At 36.5% G+C, this 27,664-nt stretch overlaps 1 protein-coding gene across 17 annotated transcripts in view; it reads left to right on the top strand.

Moving 5' to 3' along the window:
* The window catches only part of SOX6 (SRY-box transcription factor 6), a 614,016-nt gene that overhangs the window by 485,939 nt on the left and 100,413 nt on the right, over positions 1-27,664 (top strand). For 11 of the 17 annotated variants that reach the window (XM_047877037.1, XM_047877035.1, XM_047877036.1 and 8 more), the window contains 2 exons: positions 8,295-8,374; positions 9,851-9,973. In XM_047877037.1, coding sequence (XP_047732993.1) covers positions 8,295-8,374; positions 9,851-9,973 — 203 coding nt within the window. The remainder of the gene's footprint in view (positions 1-8,294; positions 8,375-9,850; positions 9,974-27,664) is intronic. The other 6 variants (XM_047877045.1, XM_047877046.1, XM_047877040.1 and 3 more) reach the window with 1 other exon arrangement.

Raw genomic sequence — 27,664 nt, 5'->3', positions numbered from 1 at the left:
ACTGTCAAAGTTGACTGTTTCTGAATCCATTATCAGGACAGTCTAAACAAATACACTTAGGGCTATGGACCTTCTTTCCTTCAGATAATGTGACCCATTGCTCTGGGCATATCAGGGTCTCTGTATGCAATAAACACCAAACAAACTCTCCCACTTCAGTAGGTTGCTAAGGAGGCTTGTGGCCTACAGGGATTGTGCAGTCTCAGGGAAATATCTATCAGATTAATATCTGTAGACATAGCTTTATTGAGTTTTAACCTTTAATTAATTTTTTTTATTGGTTCTCTAATTAGAGATGTCATTCTAGAAAGGAATTCATCAGGGCCCAGATCATACACCACAGAATTTTGGTTGTTTTGCTCTTTCACATTATGAAACTGAGAGACACAGCATTCCAGGGCAAGATAAATGCATTTAAGTACCTATATTTGAGAAAATTGAAAGATTAAGCCCCTTTCATAGCTGGTGAGGTGTATGTCAGACAGGATTGAATTGCCTGCAAAAAAAAATAATGGATATCCTCCTTCATGCATCAGGGATGGTGCAGGTGACCCATGGACTTTGTGCAGTTAGGATTTTTAAAATAATTGCTGCTAGAGCAGCCATCCTTGGCTTTCTAGGAGATTCTGGGAGTAGAATCTCTGCCTGTTCCCGCCTTCGGCACCCACTTTTTAGTTATAATATAGTAACTAAAGCCTCCTGAATACTTACTTTATGCCAAACACTGCTAAGTATTTTACACAGATTATTTTATTTAATTATTACTTGAACATGTCATTTAACCTTGCTGAGCCTCACATTTTTCTCATCTAAAAAATTTGTCCACTGCTCAGTGTGGGTGTGAAGATTAAATTTGTTAAAATGTATGAAAGTTCTTTGGAAACTCTAAAGCACTAGGTTTGGGGGTAAAATCTAAGTAAATTTAACAATACTAAACTACATCCTTATCCATTAGAAGTGTCCAAAAGTATCCCTCTGCCTGGTGACCAAAAATAATTTTACAAGTATACCTAATGCTTCTTTTAGAAAAAATTATGGTGAAATATACATAATATTTAATATTTTAACCATTTATAAATATGCAACTCAATGACATTAATATATCTGCAATGTTGTATAACCATCACCACTATCTCTACCCAAAACTTTTAATCATCTGCAACGAAAACTTTGTGTCCATTAAACAATAACTCCCCCTATTCCCCCCGTAACCTCTATTTTACTATCTTTCTCTATGAATTTGCCTATTCTAGATACTTCATGTAAGTTGAAACCAGACAATATTTGTTCTTCTATGTCTGGCTTATTTCACTAAACATAATGTGTTTAAGGTTCATCCATATTGCAAAGAGCCAGTTTTCCCAACACTATTTGTTGAAAAGATGTTCTTTCCTCATTGAATATCCTTGGCACTCTTGTCAAAAATCAATACACTGTGTATATTTCAGGGCCCTCTAATCTGTTTAATTGGTCTGTATATCTGTTCTTATGCCAGTACCATACTGTTTTAATTACTGTACCTTTGTAGTGAATTTTGAAATCAGGAATCATGAGTCTTCCAACTTTATTCCTTTTCAAGATTGTTTTGGCTATTGGGAGCCCTTACAATTCTGTATAAGTTTGAGGATTGGCTTTTCCATTTCTGTGATAAAGAGTTTTGGAATTTTGATAGATATTTCACTGCATCTGTTGATTGCTTTGGATAGTATTGATATCTTAACAATGTTAAGTCTTCCTATTGATGAACATTTCCATTTATATAAGTCTTTTAAAAATTTTCTCAGCAATGTTTTATAGCTTTCAGTGTATAAGACTTTCATGTCCTTTGTTAGATTTATTCCTAAGTATTTAATTATTTTAGATGCTATTATAAATAGAAATGGTTTCTTAATTTTCTTTTGGATTGCTTATTGCTGGTATATAGACAGACAAGTGATTTGTGTGTGTTAATCTCACAAGATTACAACTTTTGCTAAATTTGCTTGTTAGCTCCAATAGCTTTCTTGTGGATTCTTTAGAGTTTTCCATATGTAGGATCATGTCATATGCAAATAGAGATAGTTTTACCTCTTCCCTACCAATTTTGATGCCTTTTGTCCTCCCTCTTTTCCCTCACCTCCCCCCCCCCCCAGCCCCCCACCTTTTGCTTGTCTAATAGTGCTGGGTTGAACTTCCAGTATAATGCTGTATAGCCATGAAAGCAGGCATCATTATCTCGTTCCTGATCTTAGAGGGAAAGCTTTTCAGTCTTTTGCCATTGAGTATGATGTTAGCTGTGGATTTTTCATAAATATCCTTTATCATGTTGAGGAACTTGCCCTCTACTCCTAAATTTCTAAGAGTTTTTATCCTGAAAGGGTGTTGGATTTTGTCAAATGCCTTTTCTGCATCGATTGAGATAATCATGTGAATTTCTTCCCCTTTGTTCTATTAATGTGATGTATTACATTGATTTTTTTGTGTGTTGAACCACTTTTGCATTCCTGGGATAAATCCTGCTTTGTCATGGTGAATAATCCTTTTAATGTGCTGTTGGATTCAATATGCTAATGTTTTGTTGAGAATTTTATATCTATATGTGTAAAAGATATTAGTCTGTAATTTTCTTTTCTGTGCTGTCTTACCTGGATTTGGTATCAAGGTAATGTTGGCCTCATTATCATATAGGTAGGAAGTGTTTGCTTTTCTTTAATTTTTTTAAAGGTTTTGGGAAGAATTCATGTTAATTTTTCTCAAATGTTGGAGAATTTACTAGTACAGCTATCTGGTCCAGGACTTCTCTTTGTTGAGAAGTTTTGTTTACTGACTCAGTCTCTTTACTTGTTATTGGTCTGTTGAAATTTTCTATTTCTTCTTGAGTCAGTTTAGGTAATATGTGTGTTTCAAGAATTTTGTCCACCTCTTCTAGATTGTGTAATATTTCAGTATAAAATTGTTACCCAGTGCTTCTTATTAATTCCTTTGTTTCAGTTAGCATTTACTGAATACCATTTATTTGTATATATATGTGGGAGTATACATGTATATGCGTGTATATGTGTATATGAATTTATGTATTCTCATTTAATTTTCTTAACAACTCTAAGATGTAGGTAGCATTATAACTATTTTTTAAAAGAAAAAAAATACTAATAGTCAAATAAGTTGATTAACTTTTCTAAGCTTTCCCATCTAGAAATTAGTGAAGATAGAATTCAGACTGAAGTTCTTTGATTTGATATTTTATACTCTTGCAGACATGGTTTAAATGGATATGATATTAAGAAAAGTCAAACTCTTTATTTGATGTGGAAAATATGTGACTTATATGCATGAATTTATCCAAGTGACATTTTGTATTACTAGGTGTTTCCACGTCTTCCAGAATATGTAAAGCTGAGGTATATAACCACTATTGCTGGAATACTTGATTAATTAAATTTATCTACTTGAAATCAAGGCAGTATCCAAGGTTCTTCAGATTAGTAATTTCTTATTTATTTATTTATTTATTTATTTATTTATTTATGCATGTATCTATGTATCTATGTATTTATTTATTTCCGAGAGTATGCATTCACCAGCGTGAATGGGGGAGGGGCAGAGAGACAAGGAGAGAGAGAATCCCAAGCAGACTCCCAGCTCTTGAAGCCTGATGGCTGAGGGTGGTAGGGGAAACTAGATATCAAGAACTGTGAGAACATGACCTAAGCCTAAATCAAGAGTTGGATGCCTAACCCAATGAGCCACCTAGACACCCCGTAATTTCATTTTTATTTATTTATTTATTTATTGAGAGAGAGAGAGCGCATGCATGGGCAGGGAAGAGGGGCAGAGGGAGAGAGAGAATCTTAAGCATATTCCATGCTTTGTGCAGAGTCCAAGACAGGGTTCTATTGCATGACTGTGAGATCATAACCTGAGCCAAAATCGGGAGTGGGATGCTTAACCAACTGAGCTATCCAGGAGCCCTTGTAATTTCATTTTTAAGTAAGAGTGTTGAGGTCCAAGGAAAAAATATGCACATCCACGTAAACTAACCTAGTTTTTGGAGATCAAGATTATTTTAACTATGCCTCCGTTATATACAGAGGCTGTATCGTTGGTGAACTATTTTAAGGCATGAACTTTGAGTTGATATTTTAAGTTGATTTCTTGTAACAGATGGATTTATATCAGTTTATCTGCATTCGCTTATTTAATTGCTATTGTGACAAATTCCATGGATTTTCATATAATTGGTCAGTAGTCTGGATGTATCAATAAAATAAGTGAAGAAATTAAGATTGGTTCTTAATTCTTATCTTCTTTAAAGGTATGAAAAACAATTCACATGTTCTTAGAAAATGCCCTGGGATCAAGACTTTTCTCATTATTGATCTATTGTTTGGTGAATAGAGGAGAAATTTAGCAAGACCAATAAGAGCATGGTGATCTCCACAATAGATACTGTTACCCATACCATTTTTTTAAAAAATTTTTGTCCAGGGGCGCCTGGGTGGCGCAGTCGGTTAAGCGTCCGACTTCAGCCAGGTCACTATCTCGCAGTCCGTGAGTTCGAGCCCCGCGTCAGGCTCTGGGCTGATGGCTCAGAGCCTGGAGCCTGTTTCCGATTCTGTGTCTCCCTCTCTCTCTGCCCCTCCCCCATTCATGCTCTGTCTCTCTCTGTCCCAAAAATAAATAAACGTTGAAAAATAAATAAATAAATAAATAAATAATCTTTCCTTCAAACATTTAAAAAAAAAAATTTTGTCCAGAACAAATTGATGGTGCCATTTTATTTTTAGGATTTCTAACTGTGTCATTCATTACCTGCTAACTTTTCCTGCAGTATGGTGCCTCACAGAGATAAATGCAGATTGATGATGGAATTCTTTCAGAATATAGAGGAGTTGTAATATTTCGCTATTCTGAATATGGACATCCAGTCAAGATGCAAAGTGGCATGTCCAAGTCTGGACTGGTGGTTGTGATTGAAATATTTCCCTATTGTAGCAAGAATGAGGATAACTTATAAAAGTGGGATCTACCTATCAGTTGTTTGGAAACCCAAATAATTTACCATTATCCTATGATACCACCACACAATAATCTTTAAGGTAGTTAGGGGTGTGTGGTGTATTTTTCTTCTGTATTGGAGGGTGGAAAATGAAGTTTGAGACTTTGAGCCAATTACTGAAGAGTCCTTGAATCTTGTCTTCTAGGTTAATGTATTTTTTCCTCTCGACTCCTTCCAACCTCTCCAAGTGATTTCTTCAGTAGGTTAATTCTGAAGTTAATATCCCAGGAGACCTTGTCGTTCTGAAGAATCAAAGTAAATGGACATGATTTTACCCATGAGAGTTTTGACTCTTTCATAAAAGTGAAATCTGTATTTGAATTACAGAAACTAGGAATATTCTTGCAGGAGATAGCATGAGTCTAATGGGTCCTAGGTTCTTAGTATAAGTTCTGCCTTCTCGTGTGTTTAAGTTTTAATAAGTTTTGGCTACATTTCACTTTCCTTGAATTTTTTTTAAAAAATGTACTTTCTCTCATTCATGGACTCTTGCTATAGAGCTGGTTTGGTTCTGAAGGAATGTTGCCTATTGTGATAAGTGAAACTAATGTCAGGCACATTTTCCATAGGTTTTATTTGTTCTGTAATCTTCAGATGAAAATAGTCAGTTGAAAATTCTAGAAGGCTGGAAAGATGAATTTACAGAATGGGCATGATTTGCCAGATTGGCTCTTAGAGGTTGTCTTTTTTATGCTGGAGGTAGCAAGGGCCAGATTACAGTAGTACCTAAAGCCAACCTGTTCCAACAGGCTTCATCTTCCTTTGTACAAATTTAAAAAGAATGGATCCTCACGCAAGCATTTCAAATCCAGAGACAAATTTGAAAAAAATTGCTACAACATGTTGACTGATTCCTTGCCAAGTCAGCCACTGAGAACTTTTACTTGACCGGCTCTTACAAAGCGAAAATTAAAGGGGTGGGGGTGAAGCACATAACTTTGTTATTAAAAAATTAAACTTTGCAATACCCTAAATCCCTCTCCCTCTTAACATTTTTTCTCTGCTACTTTTAACCCCCTTCTCTTCCTCCCCCTTATCTTCTCCCTCTCCTGCCTTTCCCTTTTTCTCTTTCTTCTAATCATTCTCTGTAATGTGCTCTGTTGCTCTAATGTATTCATTTTTACTTTTAGTATTGATACAGTGATGTGTTCTGGAGAAATAGCTTTCCAAAGATTATATTCAGATATACAGATTCAAACCGGCAGAAAGGTTAAGAACATTTTTAAAATATGCTTGTCAGCAGTGGAAAGAAAGCTGTTTGTAGCCAGCAGGTGAGCTGGAGAGTACTACAGGGTGTGGTAGAGATAGTAATAAATTAACTGGCAAGCCAAAAACTATAAAAAAAAAATCAGCTATTTCATAGCATAGAAGCATGACAGCTATGAAAAAAGGAGTGCCCCAGGGAATTCTTTTAGAGTTTGATTTTTTTAAATATGTTTGACATGAAAAATGTTTTAGTACAAATAAAGCAACTGGTATTAAACTTACAGGGAGGGGGGTTGTGGTTTAGAGTTAGTATGAATAATGCATGATATTTAAAGAAAGAACAGCTCTAAAATGTTCCGGGAGGCAGTCCATGTTGATGGTTGGAATGGCGATTTTTTTTCTCCTATTTTTGAAGCATCATTAATTCAGTATCGTTTTGTGATTTTTTTTGAACCTGATAAGATATCAACCAAAGAAATACTGTTTGACTTAAATTAGGACATTCTTTCTTCAGATAATTTAGTTTAAATATCGAGAAGATCAGCAGAATTATTTAAGCATAAAGCGACAGTCATTTACTATAAAAAATAATTTGGCCTAGTTATCCTTTTTAAAAAGCTCATGTAGCCCTGCAAACCAAAATCAGCCTCATGGAAGGGGAAAAACAAGATCAGATATTTTGAACATTACTCCATAGGAGACCAGCACAATATAGTGTGAGTGAATGCATTGTAGCAGTGCTCCATATGCAATCAGAAGCCAATTGTTACTGGACTGTGTACAAGCACACACTGTGCTCAATGGTCTGATGAGGTATTATGGATATGATGCAAAGAGACTGTGTAGATTAGAAGCTCACAATTTGTTAAAAGTGAAAGCAACTTAACATTTACATTGGGCCAGCTGAGTAGCACTTCATGTGGCAAGCAGGATGAGTTCCAGGGAACCGGGAGCGCCAGGAAGGCTCCAGGTATCAGTGTCCATGCAGAAAAAAGAGATTTTATTGCTTTCCAATTGACTACCTTTATTACTGTGATTCTTTCTACACTCTCTCTTCATTATTACATTCAGCTTTCGGTGTGGAAAAGTTCATGCAAAACAGCATGATTATTACAAATGTCAAAAATGTGTGGAGGAACAGCCTATTAAAATATAGCCTAGAGATAGTACATAACACTGACTTTAAATAAGTAGCTGCAGCCAAAGTGATACTCCATTAAATCACTGATATTGTGTAATTTATCCACAAGTATTAATTTTGACTTCAGTTACCACTATCACAATACATTCTTCATTACTTTCTCTTGGTTCTTCACGTCGCTGCACACAGTCTGTGTTCTCAGGTCACAGAAAGTATTTTATTGCCCTTCTCAGGAGTGGTATGGAGTAAGACATTAAGATGTAGCCTTGATCTCAGCTGGACCGTGTTCAATCTCTACCAGACCTTTAGTACAAATATCCCATGTAGAATATGGTTTCCACTCTCTTTGCGATACCAGGCACTTCATAGAATGTTGGAAGGTAAGATTAGCTTCCTACTCACCCCATCAAACGAAAGAAGTTGCATCTTTAAAATTTTTTTTCTTTATTTTTTATAAAATAAAATTTGGGGCTATGGACAGTCAATAGCTCATAATCTTTTTTGGACTCTAATACTCTGCCTTGCCTACCAAGCCAAAACTTTTTGTTGTTCTAACATAAAAACCTTAATACTTTCTCAGTGAACTGTCAGCCTGGCTTTAAGATATTTTTTTACTCTTAAAAAAATGATGTATTACAAGATTTGTAATGGAGTGAACATGCTTGAATTGCACATTTAATTTTTTTAACATCACATTCATGTTTTGCCAGTTTGCCTACCAGCTATCTGTTAACAAAAAGTTCCAAGGCAGCACTGCAAGTCTATGCCCAACTAAGCCTTTTGTTTCTGCAGATGTTTGGGCTTAGAGCAATGTTGTAAAGCTCAGGCAATCCAAGAACCATGTTTGTACTTGTCTGCTGCTATTCCCTGTGCATTGTCTAAACCTGTATGCATTGTTCTTTCCGACAGGTGATAACTACCCTGTACAGTTCATTTCATCAACAATGGCAGCTGCTGCTACTTCTGGACTCAGCCCTTTACAGCTCCAGGTAAGTGACAGAAGAAAAAACTGTGGGATACAAGCCAGTTCCTTAGTGGAAAACTGCTAACCAGCTGTATGCTAAATAATGGCCTGAGTGTTAAAAAATTTTTAAGCATAGCCTAGAAGGATTAACACCTTGTGTACTTACTGTACTGAAAATAGGAGAGGAAACTGCCAATTTCAGTATTTTTAAAGGAAAAATGATATTATGACTTAGAACTATGTATTTTCTATCAAGTGAGTTAATGGTTTTACAAATTTTTATTGCTGGTTGCTATTGGATATGTCAGCTTTTTCCTTATCAATTTTCCATCCATGTCTCCATTTATGTCCTGACTATCTTTTACACATAAACATCAAAGCAGAAAACAATGTTGGGTATTTTACTTCTTGCAGCTTACAGAATAGGGAGTTATTATCAAATTACCTTAACTATTTGGTAATATGTAAACATACTGCTCTAGAAATGTGTACTCTCATTCTCATTTATATCTTCATGCCAAGTTGAAAGTCTGGGCATGGTATCTGACCAAGTTCTGGATTAGGGTTCTTTACTTATATGCTAAGCTTGTGAAGAAAGTGTTTTGGAAGGTGGATAAAAAAACATTTGTACTTTATCTTCTTCACAGTAAAGTGAGGGGTTTACAACAGGACCAGGTGATCTTTACATCCTTCTAACACTGCCGTTTTAATGGGACATTGACTTTGAATATGAATACATATTTTAACAAAAACAAACAATGATATCATTGAAATAATGGTTAAACTTTCAGTATTTGAACATTTAGAAAATACATGATAGTGAAGAACTTGAATTTCAGTACAGGGGAAAGTTTAAAGATAGTCTTTTATTCTTTTAATTTACTCTGATTATTTTTGAATTTTCTTACCAGGAATAGCATCTGGCTAGGCATTTTTTTTTCTTCTTTGCTATTCCCTATATGGCTTGAATATAAGAGATGCGCAAATATTTTACCATGAGAAAACATCATTGTGAGCATTTTAAATTAGGTCTGCAAATAAATAATTTTTGCAGTCGTCTGAGTTTTTGTCATAAGCCTCATCCTGTAAGCCTTGCTGATGTTACCTATTATGGACAGCCTACCAGAGCTAGGAATTTTGCCTAACAGTATCAGCAACCCACCTCTCTTCCAAAACTTTACCTTCCCCACTGCTAACACTGGAACTGCAGTTAGAAAAACCTAAACGGAAACCTCACTTGTAATAAACCTAATCTGTTTCTCCTTTTCCCATAGCTATGCTATAGAATGTCTTCTTGAGTCAGAGGCAGAAGTATGAAACCAGTACCATTGCTTGGTCCTATAACAAAGTTCCTATGAAAGAGAGTGTCTGGGTCCTAAGCCTTCTACTTTCTATTCTTTGGTGTGGTCAGTACCCTGGATTTAGAAATATGTGTTCTGTTTCATGAGTTCTGACAGTATGTTTTGTCTTTTTTTTTTTTTCTGAATATGCTACTAAACAGAAGGGTCATGTCTCCCACCCACAAATTAACCCAAGGCTAAAGGGCCTAAGTGACCGTTTTGGCAGGAGTTTGGACACCTTTGAACATGGTGGTGGCCACTCTTACAACCACAAACAGATTGAGGTATGAATGCTTCCATTGGTGCTTCATTGGGTGGGGGACTGGATTGTTCAGTCATATTCTAGGCATTTTTCTTTTTTTAAGTGGCAAACACTCAACCTAAACACTGAAATGTGACCTTTCCCTTTTTCTTATTCCTGAGGAGGCTCATTTTTGCTCCTTTTCTTTCAAAGAAAAGGGCAAGGCCCAGACCAATGCCCCTAATGACCTAGGTTGTTTATTGCTATATATTTAGGCAAATTCTTTACAAGTGCCTTCAAAACCACTGCCCTTTCCCTTACTTTTTTGTTCCTTTTAAGTATAGTGTAGTATAGAGTTTAAAAATACTTAAACATTTAAAAAATCTCATCTGACCATATAACATGCTGCAAAGTTGATAAAATATAATTCTGCTTGTATAGAAAAAACAACGGAGGCTCAGAGAGACCAAGGCTGCACAATATTCCTGGAGTTAGAGTTAGTACCTAGGATTTCTGACTCTAATTCAAGTTTCCAAATTTTGTTTTCTCTGGCTGAGGTAGGGCTGGGTGTCTGGGCCTGACTGGTTGCTTTTTGCCCCATTGACTTCTGTTGTGTCCCTTTCATATTTAACTTCCAATAAAGCTCTTGGTTGTTTTTGTGGGATATTCTTACCACCTGGAGAAGATGGTTTTTATGGCTATTTTGAAAACCAAACCCTTTTCTGCCATAGGTGTCTAGTCCTTCTTTATAATTTCATGCTTGATTTCTCTCTTATATCACTGGAGTTCCTCTCCAGGATTATCAGCTACTGAAGGGTTGCCAGTTATCTGTTTGAATCACACACACACACACACACACACACACACACACACACACATACATGCAAACGCATACACACGCGCACATACACACATGCATACACACACACATACACACACACACAAATTGAGACAGGCTACTCAGGCTGAAACACACTATAACTTACTAGGTTAGATCTAATACTAAATTTTATATTCTAACCTAGGATGGGAAACTCAACTCAAAAAAAAGAAAAAAAAAAGAAAAAAATTACATCTAGCAAAGTGACGTATAAATGCAAGTCCTATTGGCTCTGGCAGTCTATATGTATCAAATACTATATAATAAATAGAGTATCCCTTTGGCATTATCTTCTCTGCTGCTTACGAATCTGTATTTTTGAAAAATAATAGAGAAGGCTCACTCCTAAGAAGAAAAAAGAGGACAAGATCAAAAGCCACCTTGGAAGTAGCCTGAGGAAGAGTTCCCAAGTTTGTGGCCTGCCTTCCTCTTTCCCTTTCACTTTGATATAAGAAGTATATGGCGGGGGGGGGGGGTTCCCACCCAGACATGACCAGGCATATACTGTCAAAATATCTGCTATCTTCTATAGAGTAAGAAGGGATTTCTTCTGTAAGGCTTTCTTTTGGCTATAGAGAAGGGGCTGTATTTCTGGACATTCTGAAGATCTACCAGGAGTGGGATTGCTAAAATGGAGAGATAACTGCATATTAGGGACAAGACTTTCTGTGTGATGACAGTTAACAAGCTTACCCACTCAGGACAGATAGTTTGTTAAATGTTTAAGTGCTTGGATGAATGTGAAAGCAGGTGGTCCTGGCTCAAATTCAAGACTTCCTCCCTTTGACTTTTATTTTCGCTTGAGGCGTTGAGATCTAGCCCAGCAGCCTTTTTCTGGTAGCAGTTTGCTACCCAATCACTTCTTTTGCTAATTTTTCACTTAGATTGACTTCTCTCCCTGACACCATCACCGACCCCCGGTGCTGTCAAATCTGGCTTCTGTTGGGTTTCTGGAAATTATGATGTCATGTATATGAGTGCCAGATCTATGTAGTTCTGTAGCAACGCTGATCTAGAAGCACAACCTCTGCCATATGCCTGTCACTTTCATTAGGATAAATAGAGCCCCTTCGTGCAGGACCTCCTCAGACTTTGCCAACTTTGCCCATTTGAAAGTTTTCTGGATTTTTTTTATTATTCTCACTCTGTTTCTTTGCTTTCATTTTTTGCACCTTCCCCCCTGCCCCCCTGCATGTCAGGAAACTCTTGCTCTGTTTGCTTATATGGTACACTGGTGAGAAAAGGCTGACCTTGTTTAAAAGGCAAGTTTCCCAAATTTGTCTGGTATGAGTATCACATGTTTATTGGGACACCCACAAAAAGCACAGTAGACACACATATCTAAGCTACTCCAGACATTTAACATTTTAAATATTAAGCAAAAGTAGAGAGAATATTTAACAGTATCTGCTTTATTGATTTTGAAGTCTGCTTTCTTTTCTAATTCTCCCTTCCTTTGACAAGCAAAAATGTTACATCCCTGTTACCAATCACGGTTATGATAGACTGTTGATACTAAGGAAACATTACAATTATGTTAACTGGTTTTATTTCTAAACAGAGATTCTTAGGAAGAAAAGCCCATAACATATACATGCCACCATCACCCTACCTCACCACTTTCGTATACATCTGGCTGCATTGCTCAGAACTGGTCCTCTCTACCTGATGTCACAGCTAATGTGTTCTTCGAAGGTTGTCACTTTTAACATTAATGAGCCTGGATAAATTTTAACAGCATTTATAGTTCTAGACGGAAAGCCTGAAATTTTCTTATCAAGTATAAAAAAGGCATTTAAAGTGGAAAGACCCTCCTTACATTAGCATATTACAGTTTTCTTTCTTTCTTTAAAATAATGGGGCGCCTGGGTGGCGCAGTCGGTTGGGCGTCCGACTTCAGCCAGGTCACGATCTCGCGGTCCGTGAGTTCGAGCCCCGCGTCGGGCTCTGGGCTGATGGCTCAGAGCCTGGAGCTTGTTTCCGATTCTGTGTCTCCCTCTCTCTCTGCCCCTCCCCCGTTCATGCTCTGTCTCTCTCTGTCCCAAAAATAAATAAATGTTGAAAAAAAAATACTAAAATAAGGAAGATACAGGAAAGACTTTTCTTTTTTTCCTTTCTTTTCTTTTTTCTTTTCTTTTCCTTTTTCTTTTTCTTTCTTTCTTTCTTTTTTTTCTTCTTTTTGTTTTGTTTTTTTTTTTTTTTTTGGTCCTCTGTGCTGATCTAAGGCATGGTTTTCTCTGCCTCAGGGGCACAATATTAGGAGAGAGAAGGCCGAAGAATGCTATTTTTAGTTGAACAGTTCAGCAGATGGAGGCTTGAATACTCATATATCTGAAGGTTGAGGGGCTTGAACCATTAATTTTGATAATGTATTTAACCCTGGGAACAATCAGAAACTGTAACTCTAAGGTTACAGTGCTTTTGACCTTTAGAGAACAGAGGGCACTTGCTACAGTAAACAATATATTATATTGCTACTTATTCCAATTCTCTACCCGTATAAATTTCAGGACCAGTTGCCATTTGCTTTCCTCAGCTATGTTAGCATTGGTCCTTCAAGTACATCAAAAAGAATGTTAAGGGAGGGGGGCCAGTATAATGAGGCAGTCATGTAAATATGGCCTTTAAATAGCTAAGATGTTAAATTGTTTCTGAAGAAATATTATCTCAGAATCTAAGCTCTGAGTTACTTCTTTTTTTTTTTCCTTAATGAAAAAGTGGTTTTAATGTATCAATTAATTATATGTGGTTACTTTCAATATGATAGATCCTTAAAAGTAATTTTATTTTGTTTTGTTTTTAATTGGGAGTAATGTTGCTTCATAGATGTAGCTTATGTTAAATACAATCCCTACCATATCGTGCAATCACTGTGATACACCTGTCTCATGCCTTCTTATTAAATGATGCATGCTTCTCTTTAGCAAATACAGCAGTTAAATATCACACAGCTTAAGAATTTCTAATTAAAATATCTCCACATGTCAGCATATTGGTAATGTATTATTTTAATCCATTTATTTTGTTTATGAAACAGTGACATATGTTTAGATTGTGAAATATATGAGCCTTAAAAATCACTTTATTGAAGAAAATTAATTCCTACAATACTGTCTCAGTAATGTGTTCACTCACCCAGTCAGTCACTGGCGGCCCTGCCAGTCTTAATGTTGGGTAGACGCACTTCCCAGTTTTATCTGCATAATGGTCTTGGAAAGAAGCAATCACAGTTCTTTTTCTTAGTGCCAAATGATGGAGTTTTTCTTTCCTTCCTTTTTTTTTTCTTTCTCATTAATTCACACCTGTCCCCCCAAAACACTTTTTGTGGATTTTTTTTAATACAATGAAGGATGGGACTGAGTATATGTATAGGGTATTCTGAAAGACCAATCAAAATTAAAAACAAGCTAGTTACCTTTTCAAAGTTAGACATAGTAATTTGTTTGTCAGCAGGGATATGTTTGGGTCAGCCCTGAGATAAAGTGACTGTCAGCAGTTATTCCTACAAGACAAGTAATTTCACTCAATGTATTACTGACAGATTGCTCACTTCTGTGAATCACCAGTGAAAACAAACTTAATATTGTTACAGGCAGAGTTTCTGTCTTCATTAGCCTAAGAGAATGATTTTTATCGAGCATTCAAAGCCTACCAAGCTTTAGTTGGAACATATTTTAACAGACAAATTCTTATAATGATAGTATGGGTAGTAGCCTAAAATGAAAGGAATTAAATATGAAAATTTGAAAAATATCAATATAAGTACATCTTCACTTTTATTTGATGAGCATTATGTATACTTTAGGGGAGATTTGAGGAAAGGAGTATAATTAGAGCCTTAAGACACTAGGAAAACCTATAAATCGTAAGTTACTCTTAAATGAAACTATTAAAGTCTTGCCAAGTTTGCAAAGATGGAGGAGAACAATTGAAGTTTTTGCAGAAGTAAATGCAAACACATATTTTATTTAAATGACATTGTCAATTTTCATGCTACAAATGGAACGTGAAGAAGTACCCATCAACCTTGAGAATGCTCTAATTCTATTTCAGTTCCAGCCTGAATCTTTATGATGTTGTATTCAGATGCTCTTCTCTGGCTCATACCCTATTTTCTTGTTTGCAGTTGTAAACATGCCTCAGTGCTTTAGAGAAACAAGAGGGTGAGTTAGTTTTTCTGGGTAAGCTTGGGAGGTTGTGACTTCTAATAGAGAGTTGAATAAAGAGTTGATTAGAGTGACCTATTACTAGCTACCCAGTGGAGAAAAAGGAATGCACTGATTCAAAGCTTGTTTTGAGGATGCCAACCATGGAGTTGTGCTTTGAGGGGAAATGCTTGCTTTTCCCTTAATCAGCCTGCCCTCACCCCCTTTGACTTAAGAGTGTGATGGAACTCGGGAATACCATTACAACTGGGAGTAGATGAGCTGTGGACTAATGGAATGAACTCCGCTTTGGAATCAGAATCTTGAAAGAGTTTCCACTGTTACTTGCTATGTTGTCCTATACTGTTCTCTAATTGCTTTTTTTTTTTTTTGTAAAAGGGGGATAATAATCATTTTTCAGGTTTGTTGTGAATAGTAAGTGGGATAAGGAGTCATGTATTAGATTTCCAAAAAAAAAAAAAAAATCAGCAAAATAGGAAAACACTTTCCAACATTCCAATAAGCAGTTTTATTCCACCTTTGCTGCCTGAAGTACTTCTGAGGGGCATCTCCAATCTACTAGAATGTAAGTCACTGCATTCAGGGATTTGGTCTCTTTTATTTACTGTTGAATCCCCAATATTGCCTGGCATAGCATTTGGTGAAATGAATGAATTAATGAATATCATCTTTGGTTGCTATCTGGGACCCAAGTTGCTCTGAAAACATTTTTCTTGGATATGTTCAGTCAGGTGCCCTGTTTTTAGTGAGGCCCTATTTCATATAAACAGATTTTTATTTTTAGGTATGCTCTTAAAAAACACCAGGTATCAAGTGAATCTTGATGGAGGTTAAAGAAATATAGGCAGGTCAAAGAAGGGTGCAGGGTGCCTGGGTGGCTCAGTTGGTTAAGCGTCTGACTCTTGATTTTGCTCAGGTCATGATCTCATGGTTCCTGAGATCCAGCCCCACGTTGGGCTCTGTGCTGACAGCATGGAGCCTGCTTGGGATTCTCTCTATCCTTCTCTCTCTGCTCCTCCTCCCTCTTTCTCAAAAATAAATAAATAAGCTTTAAAAAAAAGAAGGGTGCAAAATATGAAGACATTTCCTAGTGTTTTGAAGTTGAACTTATATTCAGTGAAACAGAGTAAGTTTATACCTACCCACACATTGAAACATTGGGCAAACTGGATTTTCTTTTAGAAATGTGATTTTCAGTAGGTTTTAAGGTAATGCCTAAAAGTTGAGAAAGTATGGCTCTTCTCACATCCAAGCCCTGTTAATCACTGTGTTTAGGTTATGTGATTCATGGGATGCTCAGGTGTGCTCACAGAGATGGTTTACCAGGAGCCCAGAACCTTGGAATTAGAAAATTAGTGCAGTTCTCTATCTCTCTTAATGTAAGATTTCTACCAACATGCATTTAGCTCCAGCCTCACTAATTAATCTACTCAACAGGGAGCTCCCAGTGTGTGAATACTTGTATTTAAATAGACGGCTTGTAAGATGTAATGGTTTCTAAAATAGTGACAGGTATTTTTATTCCTCTTTTTACTTTTTACCAAACTGGAGTTTCAAAGTATTGTTTGGTTGGTATCATGTATTATGTATCTGTATGTGTGTATGTTATAAGGGGCTACCTGGGAAATCAGAAAGATGGTGTGATTCAGGATACATTGGAAGGTTTGAAAGCAAAACATTCTAGTGTTTTCAGAAATGCTTCACTCCAGTTTCTAATCATAGAATAAGTCAGGATATGCAACATTTAGGAAATTTAAATCAGAAAAAGATATGGTGAAATATTTTGACATGTCAGGTAACGGAACAGACTGAGCAGGACAAAGTTGTTTTTAAAAATCACCTTACTGAGGTATGATTGGCATACAAAAAGCTGCACATATTTATTACATACAATTGGATGAGTTTGGAGATAAGTACACATCCATGAAACCATATCACAAACTATGCCATAAACATATTCATCACCCACTATTATTATTATTATTATTATTATTATTATTGTTATTATTATTATTACCTCGTGTGATAGGAATATATGACATAAGATCTACCATCATAGTAAGTTTTTAAGTATACAGTACAGAATTCTGAACCATATACTCTATGCTATATAGTAGATCTCTAACTGACACTTTGTGCTCTTTGACTAATACCTCCCATTCCCTCTCCCCCCACTCCTTTCAACCCCATTCTATTCCCTACCTCTATGAGTCAGACTATTTTAGATTCCTCATGTAAGTCATATTACACAGTATTTGTCATTCTGTGTCTGGTGTATTTAATTTAGCATAATGTCCTACAAGTTCATCCACACCATCACAAATGGCAGGATTTCCTCCTTTCTTAAGGCTAAATAATATTCCATTTTATGTATATACCACATTTTCTTTATCTAGTCATCCACCAATGGGCGTTTAGGTTGCTTCCATACCTTGGCTATTGTGAATAATGCTTCAGTGAACATGGGAATGAAGATACCTCTTCGAGATCTTGATTTCAAGTCTTACATTTCAGTCTTTAATCCATTTCAAGTTAATTCTTATGTATAGTTTAAGATAGAGGTCCAATTTAATTATTTTGCATGTGGATATTCAGTTTTCCCAATACCATTTATTGAAAAACTATATGTTTTGAAATTAGGAAGCGTGATAGTTCCAACTTCATTCTTGTTGGAGATTGCTGTGGCTATTCAGGGTCTTTTGTGGTTACATATGAATTTTAGGTGTTTTTTTTTTCTGTTTTTGTAAAAAATGCCATTAGGATTTTGATAGGGATTGCATTGAATCTGTAGGTTGCTTTGGGTAGTGTGGGCATTTTAACAATATTAATTCTTCCAATCCAAAAATATTTTAATGATATTTTAATTAAAAGAGATTGAGAAGCTACAGTTGGATGGATTCCCCTAACAGACATGCCCCAGTGGATGGACAAAACTGACCACTAGAGCTGGCACATAGTTAATACTACTCTGCCAATTTTCCTTTATCTTTTATTTGTAGAAAAGTTCATATGCTACAGATATGTATATTTGTGCAAATCCATCTAAACTGTAAATTCACAGAAATTTATAACAATTTAAGCTCTCTACACTGATTTGAAACAATCATGCTTTATTTTGACTGTTCTAGATTATTAGGATTAGGATATTAACTGGATTCTCTTACCTACCTACACACAAACTTCCAAGCCTAAATGGCACTAATAGTGGATTCTTTCCTAAATATAAATAAACCCAAAAATCTACTGTTACTCTACTGGTTGCTGTGTAGATTAAAAAAATCATTGTATATTCAATTTTTCATTGCTCCCTTATAATTGATGACATCAGTAGGGTCATCAGTAGGTTAGCTTTTTTTTTTTTTTAGTTTTATAAATACCGATATCTTTATATTTATAATTATTAAATGTGGGGTTGGCCAAATATTTGCATTTCCTTTTTATACACTAAAAAATGGAGGCAAAATAGAGCCAAATAAATTTCCCAAGACCTCCTTCCTTTTGGTCATTTGGTAAATTTAGGACTTAAATCAAAATTCTTTAATTCCAGGAAACTGCACTGAGTTCATTCCTCATTGTATATTTCTCTTATAGCACCAGCTATGATACATGTAACCAAACTTTGATGTCGTAATATATAAATTAATCTAGACTATGATCCTTGGGTACCTTATCAGTAATGTCCCTAATGCTATTGACCTTGAGCAGTATGAACTAAAACAAAAATAAATAAATGATTGATATACATAAAAATGTTATTGCTTAAAATGTATACATGTGTTGACTATCTCAAATTCTACAAAATGCAAACATACAGTATTCATTCAAAGCCCGTTTGAAATAGAGTTGTTTTTAATCTAGAATATCCGTTTTGGGGATATTTATCAAATTCTCACTCTAATTCATTTACTCATTTAAATTAGAGTAAGAATGAAGTATTACAGCTTTTCTCTTTTAATTCTTACTACTCAAAATTACACTATTGATTTGATTATGACTGTTTCAACGTGTTATTGTATCAAAATCTAAGGGGAGCTTATAAATGATCATGCTCAGGAAATTTGGAAAAGTTTGTATGAAAATTCAAACATAACAAATTTAATCATTCAACTATTCAACAAATAATTACTCAGTGCCTATTACATGCCAAGTATTATTCTAGACCAGTGACCCTCAGTGGGAGGCAATGTTGCCCCCTAGGGTTCAGTTGACAATGTCTGGAGACAATATTATTTGTTATGACTTGGGGATGAGGGTGGAGATACTACTGGCATCTAGTGGGTAAAGCCTTTAGGGATGCTGCCGAATATCCTACAATGGAGGGGAAAGCCCCCCACCCCAACCAACAAAAATTATCTGGTCTAAAATATCACTAGTGCTGAGTTTGAGAAAACCTGTTTTAGATATTGAGGAAATAGCAGTGAATAAAACAAAGTCCTTGCTCTCATGGAGTTTACATTCTAGTGGGGAAAGAGAAAATGCAGAAAGAAATGTATGATAAAGAGTTAGGATTGCAAATCTTACTTGTCTTAATGGAAATACCCTTCTTATCTATCTACCTATACATCTGAACCTGGATGGGCAGATTTTTAAAAACAGACTTACTCGATTGTTTATCCTCAGCTTCGCTTTGATCTTCAAGACTAAGAATTTTATTCCAGCAGTCACTTCTGGCTAGAACACTCACAATTCTCCTCAAGCTCATCTTTTCAATTGTATTAAGCACACCATATACTCTGACTTTCAGTAAAAGAATATTATTTCTGATTATAATAGTATATAAGTAAGTCTGTCTTTCAGAGTGAAGTAAGTATGAAATTTGGTGAGGACCTGGGAATGTTCGTTAGTTTTTATGGATGCTATTTATGGAGATCCCATAGGATGAGTGGAATCATTCTTGGCAGGAAACCTGTATTTGATGTGTGAATTGGATGTTAACAAAGGAAACCTGAATTTCTTTCTAAAAACAAAACAAAACAGATATAAGAATAGTATGGATATTATTTATATGTATACAGATACACACATACAAACACACATATAATACATATTGTATTTTTATAGTTTAATTGTATGTTAATACTATATTATTATATATTATATAATTATTAATTATATATTTATGTTTTATAATAAGTGTGCTTTAATATTATCCCCATAGTTTAGAAGAAGAAAGTGAAGTTTAGATGGATCAAGTAACTTGAACCAGATTACTCATCTATTAAACAAAATAGGACCATAATAGATGGTTTAAGTGTGTTTTGACCGGGATTCTTTTCTTTAAACTCTGCTGACCGATATGTAGGAAGCACAGTCATTTAGATGCTTTCTTGCATAACTTATTCCCCTCTTACAATATTCAAGTGAATTAAATGTAATTTAATTAAATTACAAAAGGGGAAAATTTCAAAGTCAACATGACATTCTCAGAATCCCAGAGAGTTCATGTAGTTTCCAAATTTCCAGTTAGGTGGCCAGAAGAAACTTCAAGCCTAACAGAATTTAACAAGGATAAGAAGACCGATCATGAAATCTGAGTTATCTTATTTTGTAGTTTTCTTTTGAGGAAAATGCTTAGAATGTTTTTCCTGAATGCCATAGCTCTATTCTTCTGAGAGTTTCTGGGGCTGTCTTATAATTTCAAAGTTTTGATGAGTCTCCAGGAGTAGCTGGGGAGTGTGTCCTTGCCCATCCCTAGCCTGTGCTGCCCTCTGAGCATGTTCAGCAGGTTGCATGCCAGCAGAGGAAGCAGATGTTTGACCATACTGGAATGGAGCGCCTGCTGCATCAGGAGCTGGGGATTCCTCTTGACATCTGGCCATGGCTGGGTCGGGATGCCTGCCTCAGGCCAGGAGGCTGCTGGGGCTGTGGGGCAGAGAGCACAGAGTCTTTGCTGCTCTTTAAGCGATTAGTGCACTGAAGCAGCAATAATGTTGAATTATCGCTTGGCTGCTTTCTTCTCAGCAATCTTGGGACAATAGGAGAGTCAGGAAGGAGCCTTTACAGTAAAGTCATGTTCAGAGAGACAAGACTAATTACAGAGTATTAAAGAGCTTTATTTTAAGTGATTTAGTTTACAAATAGCTCTGGACAGTGTATGGAACTGTAAACCCAATAGCTTAAAAAGACTTCTAATTGAAAATAGCTGGTATAGAACCATTATTTCAGCAATTTTCCAGTTTTAGAGTCTGGTCAAGTTGTGCTACAGAAGATACAGCATCTGCTAAAAAGAGAAAATACACTAATACTTGCAGCTATTGGGGGAAATTTTTCTAACTTGAGGGGAAGGAAGACTTTTAGGTACTGAAATATGTGCTGGCTTTTACAGTTTTACTTTATCACATTGAAAACTGGTCTCCATTTGCTACCCAGAGCCGAAACCATCTGTTACACCAATTTCCTTTATGATATGTGTTATTTAAACACAATGGGTATAGAAACAGGTAGTTTAAAATATACTTTGTGATGAACAGTTGACATATTATGTAGCTTTTCCTCTTATAGTTTCTCATTAGTGAGACCTCTGTGCTCAAGGAAGCCTTCTTATAAACAGATTATGGCCATTTGTGTTCACGGTAGTATATTGGAGAAGAACACAGCATTGCTCTCACTTAACCTCTCGTATTCTAAGGGGGTTATATTTAATTAACACTGGTGAGAGGCTGACCTGAGAGGCTGTGGAAAGTGATTGAGCTGCATTTTCCAAGCTCTGCTCTCATCAGCTGGGAGAGAAATTAAAAAAAAAATTAGAAGGTACTATTTTCTGAAATTCCCTCTAACTAAGCTGTATTTCAACGGGCCATTTAATGCTCAAATGGACAAAGGTATTACTTCAGTCATTGAATTGTATCAAACTCCTTCTCAGAGGCCCAGTTTAAAAACTCTGAAGGAAAAGTGGTTTAGCATTGCATTCTCAGTGGAGTATCACTTGGTCTGCTTAAAAAGAAAAAAAGCAAATAAATTAAAAAAAAAAAAGGCAGGAGAAATACTCACTGTCAGTAAATGGATTGAAGCATGTGCTCCAAGTAGTCCTCACTATACTGGGATTGCCGTCCAAAGTTTAGGAGTTCCTTAGCCCCCTTACAAAAAAACACCCCTCTCTGTAGTGTGGCTGTTTACCTGCTCAGAACATTTTGTTCGCCTCCGAGCAAGTGTTTGCTCCAGGGCCCAAGGGGCAGTCTCTGAATAATGCACAGTTAAATCATTGGCTTAGATGTAACACAACCAGGAGAGAGCGAGAAGCTTTGTTGAGATAGTGGAGGCCTGGATATGACTAATTTGGGTGGAAGACCTTCTCTTCCCTGTCCATTTATCAGTCATGTTGGTAAAGATGCATTTCTTAATCATTTTAATAAAGAGACATTTCTTAGTCGCAGAGCAAAATAGTCATACATAATTAATCTATATCCAGCCATACCATTCCTGACTTTAGATCTACCTCTGCCACATCTCCTGATTATAAAACACTATTACCAAACACAGATATACTTTACTATGAAACAGGAAGATGACTGTATCATTAGGTGATGATTTGCCACCATGTATTGGAACAACCTTTCAGCAGCTGGATGCTCTTTGACATGTTTTCTGTCAGAAAGCAGTGCTTCTTGGTTCCTCAAGACCCCTTCAGTTAACAGAGCTCTGTGACCAGAAAAAAAAAAAAAGAGCTATGAGACCTTGAGATAACTTCCCCTGCACCTCAGTCTCCTCATCAGTGAAATGGAGATAATGATGCCTCCCATATTATAAGGATTAAATGAAGTAACATAATCCAGCCACCTAGCACAATATCTACTAGACAGTAAGTACTCAATAAACATCATTTCTCTCCATACCCTTATACTTGTATCTCTCATCCATTCATTCATTCATAAAAAAAAATATCTTAAAAAGCATATCCTACATGCTTTAGGTACTCTCTTAGGCAAGCAAGCTAAGCAAGTTATTGACCTCTTATGGTAATAGCCTAGAGAGGAAATCAGCTAAATGAGCAACACTTGAAAGTGATAAAGAAAAGATAACATGTGGCTAATCATGTGGTATATATGTATAGAAATATATTCACTTATTGGTTGACCAAGCTGGTTGTGTACAGGCTTTTTGAAATCTTTCTGTCCTAATACCTATGCTTAATGACTGCTCCTGAGTTCAAAAAGCATAAGGCCCCATGCAGTGCTCTTTAGAAAGAAGTGGTGGCCAGGCAGCAAAAAAGATACTTTAGACTGGACTTGACACTAACCAAGAAAAAATGGCACCATATTGAAAGAAAAGCCTTCACACATAGACAATGAGACTGTAAGATTGCATAGATTTCCAGAGCCAGAAAGACCCCCAGAGGCCTTGAGAGTCAAATCCTTACTCTACCACCAGTTCCATGAGCATGGCCAAATTAATCTTTCTATGCCCAGATTCCATTAGATGGGATTAGGAGTCATACATACCCCAAAGGGCAGTTGTAAAGAATAAAAAAGAAAATCCGTATCCAAAGTTCTTTATACACTGTCAAGTATTATGTGAATCTTTTGGTTTTATATTTGAAGAGACTCAGGTCCAGAAAGATGGATTAACTTGACCAAAGCCACATACTTTGGTAGTGGCCTGGGTTAGGATATGCGGAATTGTGAAGCGACAGTGTGAAGAACTAAATTTGATTGCTTCTTTTAAATAAATTCATAAGAAACGAATTGATCAAAATTGAAGCGTGGCCAAAAGGACAATATAGCCCAATATAACTTCCACCTATTCTAGGTGCAAGTGGGTGGGGTGAGTTTTTGTAGAGATATATTTTTTGCAATTGAATGTACCAACCTAATGAAGATTATCCTTTAAAAAAATATTAAGGTATATTAAAGTATAAGACCCTGTAATAGTGATGGTAGCAGTGACAAGGCCAGAATATAAACTTGTATTAACATGAAAAAATTAAATAATTAATCTGCTCCTACATTAATTCCCCATATGTTGATGAAGTGCCTATTTGTGTAGTAAGCATGATTTGCTACTTGCAAGATACTAAGATCAAGCCTTGATCCATGCCGTCAGAAGGCCCACAATCTAGTAGACAATGTGATAATTGTTAACATAGATGTATATCCAGAATGAAAACACTATGGGAGGAAGAAGTGTTAAGCTCTGCCTGGGGAAATATTGGCAATCTTCATGGATGGGATGGTGTTAAAATTGAATCTTGAAAAGGGAGTGGAAGTTCACTAGGTTTATGGGGCAAGGATACAGAGCAGCAGAGATAACAGAGGAGAGAAAGAGCACCCCAGACAAAGAGCAAGGATGCCTGTAGGTGTAGAAGCGATAGACAGCGTGGCACCTTCAGGAAATGACAGCCTGGCACAGGCCAGGTGTACAAGAGCAATAGTTGGTAAGATTGGAAAGGTAAGCAAGGGGTCAGATCACAAAGTGCCTTTTACGCCACACTTGGGAATTTGCAATGCATGTGGCAGACATGATTTTATTCACACTGTAAATGGTAAAGTGGTATAAGGTATAGCATACAACTTTATGATGTGATATTCCTCTATTAATTTGATCTCTAGTTTACATTTCCCATTACACTAGATTTAATAGTTAGGGAACTATATTTGCTAAGATTCATAGTCCCTTTAGTACAATGGTACCCTGTGGCATGTGAAACTGTGCAAATAGTGTAATGATACATGCAGAATAAACAAAACTGTTTAAGATTGAAGCAAAGCCAAGGTCCAACCATTTCCTGGGGATTTGGGGAAATCTTGTAATCTGAAGTTTGTACTAAACCCAATCATATTTATCACATTGCTTCTCAGTGAATGGACCTTGATACTGTATTTCAACCAAATGATGAAGCAAGGAGCAAAAATCTATAAAGAAAAGCTATGGTTCTTCTAATTGTGCAATTATGCCCCTTTCTGGAATAATAAAATGTTCCTTGGCGGAGGTCAGGATCTCTGCCACTGACTTATTTAACAGATCCTCTTAACATCTGTCCTGCAGACTGTGCACTTTATTAGCAGACAAGAGACCCAACAGACTTTGCCTGCTGTGTCCCTTTTTCACATTCACACAGCTGTGGATTAACTCAGACTTTCCAGAAGAGGACCAACCAGAAGGGATAGTAACGTTATTGGCTGATTCTAAAAAGATGGGAAAAAAAGAGCAGAAACAAATGTTGCCCTAGTACAATTCAGTGTTTTTTAGGGTGACAATTACCAGTCTGTTTTAAAAAGGAATAAAAGCTATTTCACTAAAAAAGGAAAGTCTATTCATATCTGTGTGGGAACCTAATCAGGCTCTTGTTTCCAATGACGATGCCTCCACAGTCGCACCAGGTCTGCGACAAGAATGCTCCTTTTGTATGCCGATAATGTGGAAACGATAAAATTTCCTTTAAGAGACATATGTGTTTACATCATGAGATGTGTTATTTGACAAAATGCTTTGTTCTCCTCATATTTTCCATGCAGAGTTTCATGCTGGGTTGTTTGGCTGGAAATCTTTGATTAACTAGAATTAGTTGCTGAAATAAAATAGACACTTTTGTTTTATGAGTCCTCTTGCTGAGCTGTAAATTATAGTAAAATATATAAGGAGTGACAGAAAGAAGTGCTGATCTGAACCTCTGACCCACAACAGGCACAAAAACATAAGATTATTCCTTCAAAGAGCTGCATAGAGACATAAATATTTCACGGTCCACTCGGAATCCTGCCCTCTTAACAAACTAAAGCTGCGATTTTACATCATGTAATGAGAGTTTTCCAGAGGTGTCATGGTAGGCTTACGAAGAGTATTGAGATTCTAAAAAATCCTCCTATGTTAGGACCCTTAATGCTTAAAATTTTTCTCTGGCCAGCAGCAGACCATAAAAAAAGAACAAAACAAAGTTCCTGTTCCCTCAACAAATAGCCAAGGGTGGTTTTCCTTTTACTAGAAGAGCGGCGTAGTTTATAACTCTTAAGGCTTCTCAGAGCCAGGTTGGCCTTTTATTTTTTAATTTTTTAACGTTTATTTATTTTTGAGACAGAGAGAGACAGCGCATGAACGGGGGCGGGTCAGAGAGAGAGGGAGACACAGAATCGGAAACAGACTCCAGGCTCTGAGCAGTCAGCACAGAGCCTGACGCGGGGCTCGAACTCACGGGCCGCGAGATCGTGACCTGAGCTGAAGTCAGACGCTTAACCGACTGAGCCACCCAGGCGCCCCCAGGTTGGCCTTTTAGTGTGAACATCACAGTTCTATGAAGCAGTCTTGGGGTACCAGCCTGAAGGAATGGGCTGTGAAGGGGGACCATTAATAAAAGCAGAACAGAAACTGTTAGCCTAAACACTGTGTGTGTTCTAGAGCTTGGCTTAGGATTATTGTTATTTATTTATTTATTTATTTATTTATTTATTTATTTATTTATTTTTGGTTAAATAACTTTATAGAATCACTTATAAGTTTTAGTTAACATAGGATCTCTTGCCAGAGCTTTGATGTAAGCAAAGCCTGCCTCACTGTTCTCAGTCAAAACTAACTGTGATGGGTGTGTTAACTCACCTTACCGTGGTTATCATTTCATAATATATGCATAGGTCATATTGTCGCGTTGTTCACCTAAACCTTACAGAATCTGGGGGCACCTGGGTGGCTCAGTTGGTCAATACTCTGTCTTCGGCTCAGTTCATGATCTCACGGCTCATGGGTTTGAGCCCCGTGTCGGCCTCTGTGCTGACAGCTCAGAGCCTGGAGCCCGCTTCTGATTCTGTGTCTCTGTCTCTCTCTGCCCCTCTCCCACTCATGCTCTGTCTGTCTGTCTGTCTGTCTCTCTCTTAAACAAAATAAACATTAAAATAAACCTTATGCAATATTATTTGCCAATATCTCAATGAAACTGGGGGGAAAAACCCTAATAGTTCCCAGTGATGGTGTTTCAGTGGTAGTTTGTAAATGCTTCCATGTTGCCTTTTATCATATTGTGTCTCTCTCTCTTTCTCCTTTCTGTCCTTGCTGTGAGCTCCTGAGAGGCTGCATATCTTCTTCATCTTTGTATCCCTAATATTTTTTGCTAAATTGAATAAAAATGCCAGATGTTTTTTTTTTCAGAGTAAGATGTTTAGAGTGACATCTCTTAAAGAGAATATACTGATAAGAATAAGAACCTACAAGTATCAAGTCTTTATAGTGTGCCCTTCTTATGAGTATGTTACGTGCATTAACTCATTTACTCCATACAACAGTCTTTTGGAGTAAGTACTATTATTTTTCCCATTTTAAAGATGTGGAAATTTAAGATCCAGAGAGATTAAATAACTCTCCTTAGATTAGTTCTGACAAAAGAGTGTGCACTCTTAATCACTATGCTGTCCTGCTTCTCACAGCAACATATAAACCTTATTTTTCTAAGTGTCTTCTTTAGTCCTTTATATTAACCATTCCTTGCTTTATCTGCTATAAGGAATTTTAAAGGTGGATTATTGATATATGTATCAGTATCGTATCTAGTGACAATAAAGTGTGTTATGTAGTTATTACACAGTCTTTGAATGATTTTTACGATGGCTGCTATGGATAAGGTATCATTCCTTTCTGCTAATTAGGGAGTAAGCCATGGGTATTACTGTAGGATACAGATGGCATATTTACATACTGCAAAATATGCTGAAGTTCTCCAATTGGCAATATTAATAATTCGCAGTTCAAAAAATGACAGTTAGTGGAG

Source organism: Prionailurus viverrinus, chromosome D1, assembly GCF_022837055.1.
Source record: "Prionailurus viverrinus isolate Anna chromosome D1, UM_Priviv_1.0, whole genome shotgun sequence".
In the NCBI taxonomy this organism is placed as follows: domain Eukaryota; kingdom Metazoa; phylum Chordata; class Mammalia; order Carnivora; family Felidae; genus Prionailurus; species Prionailurus viverrinus.
This window is presented reverse-complemented; position numbering and strand designations above follow the sequence as displayed.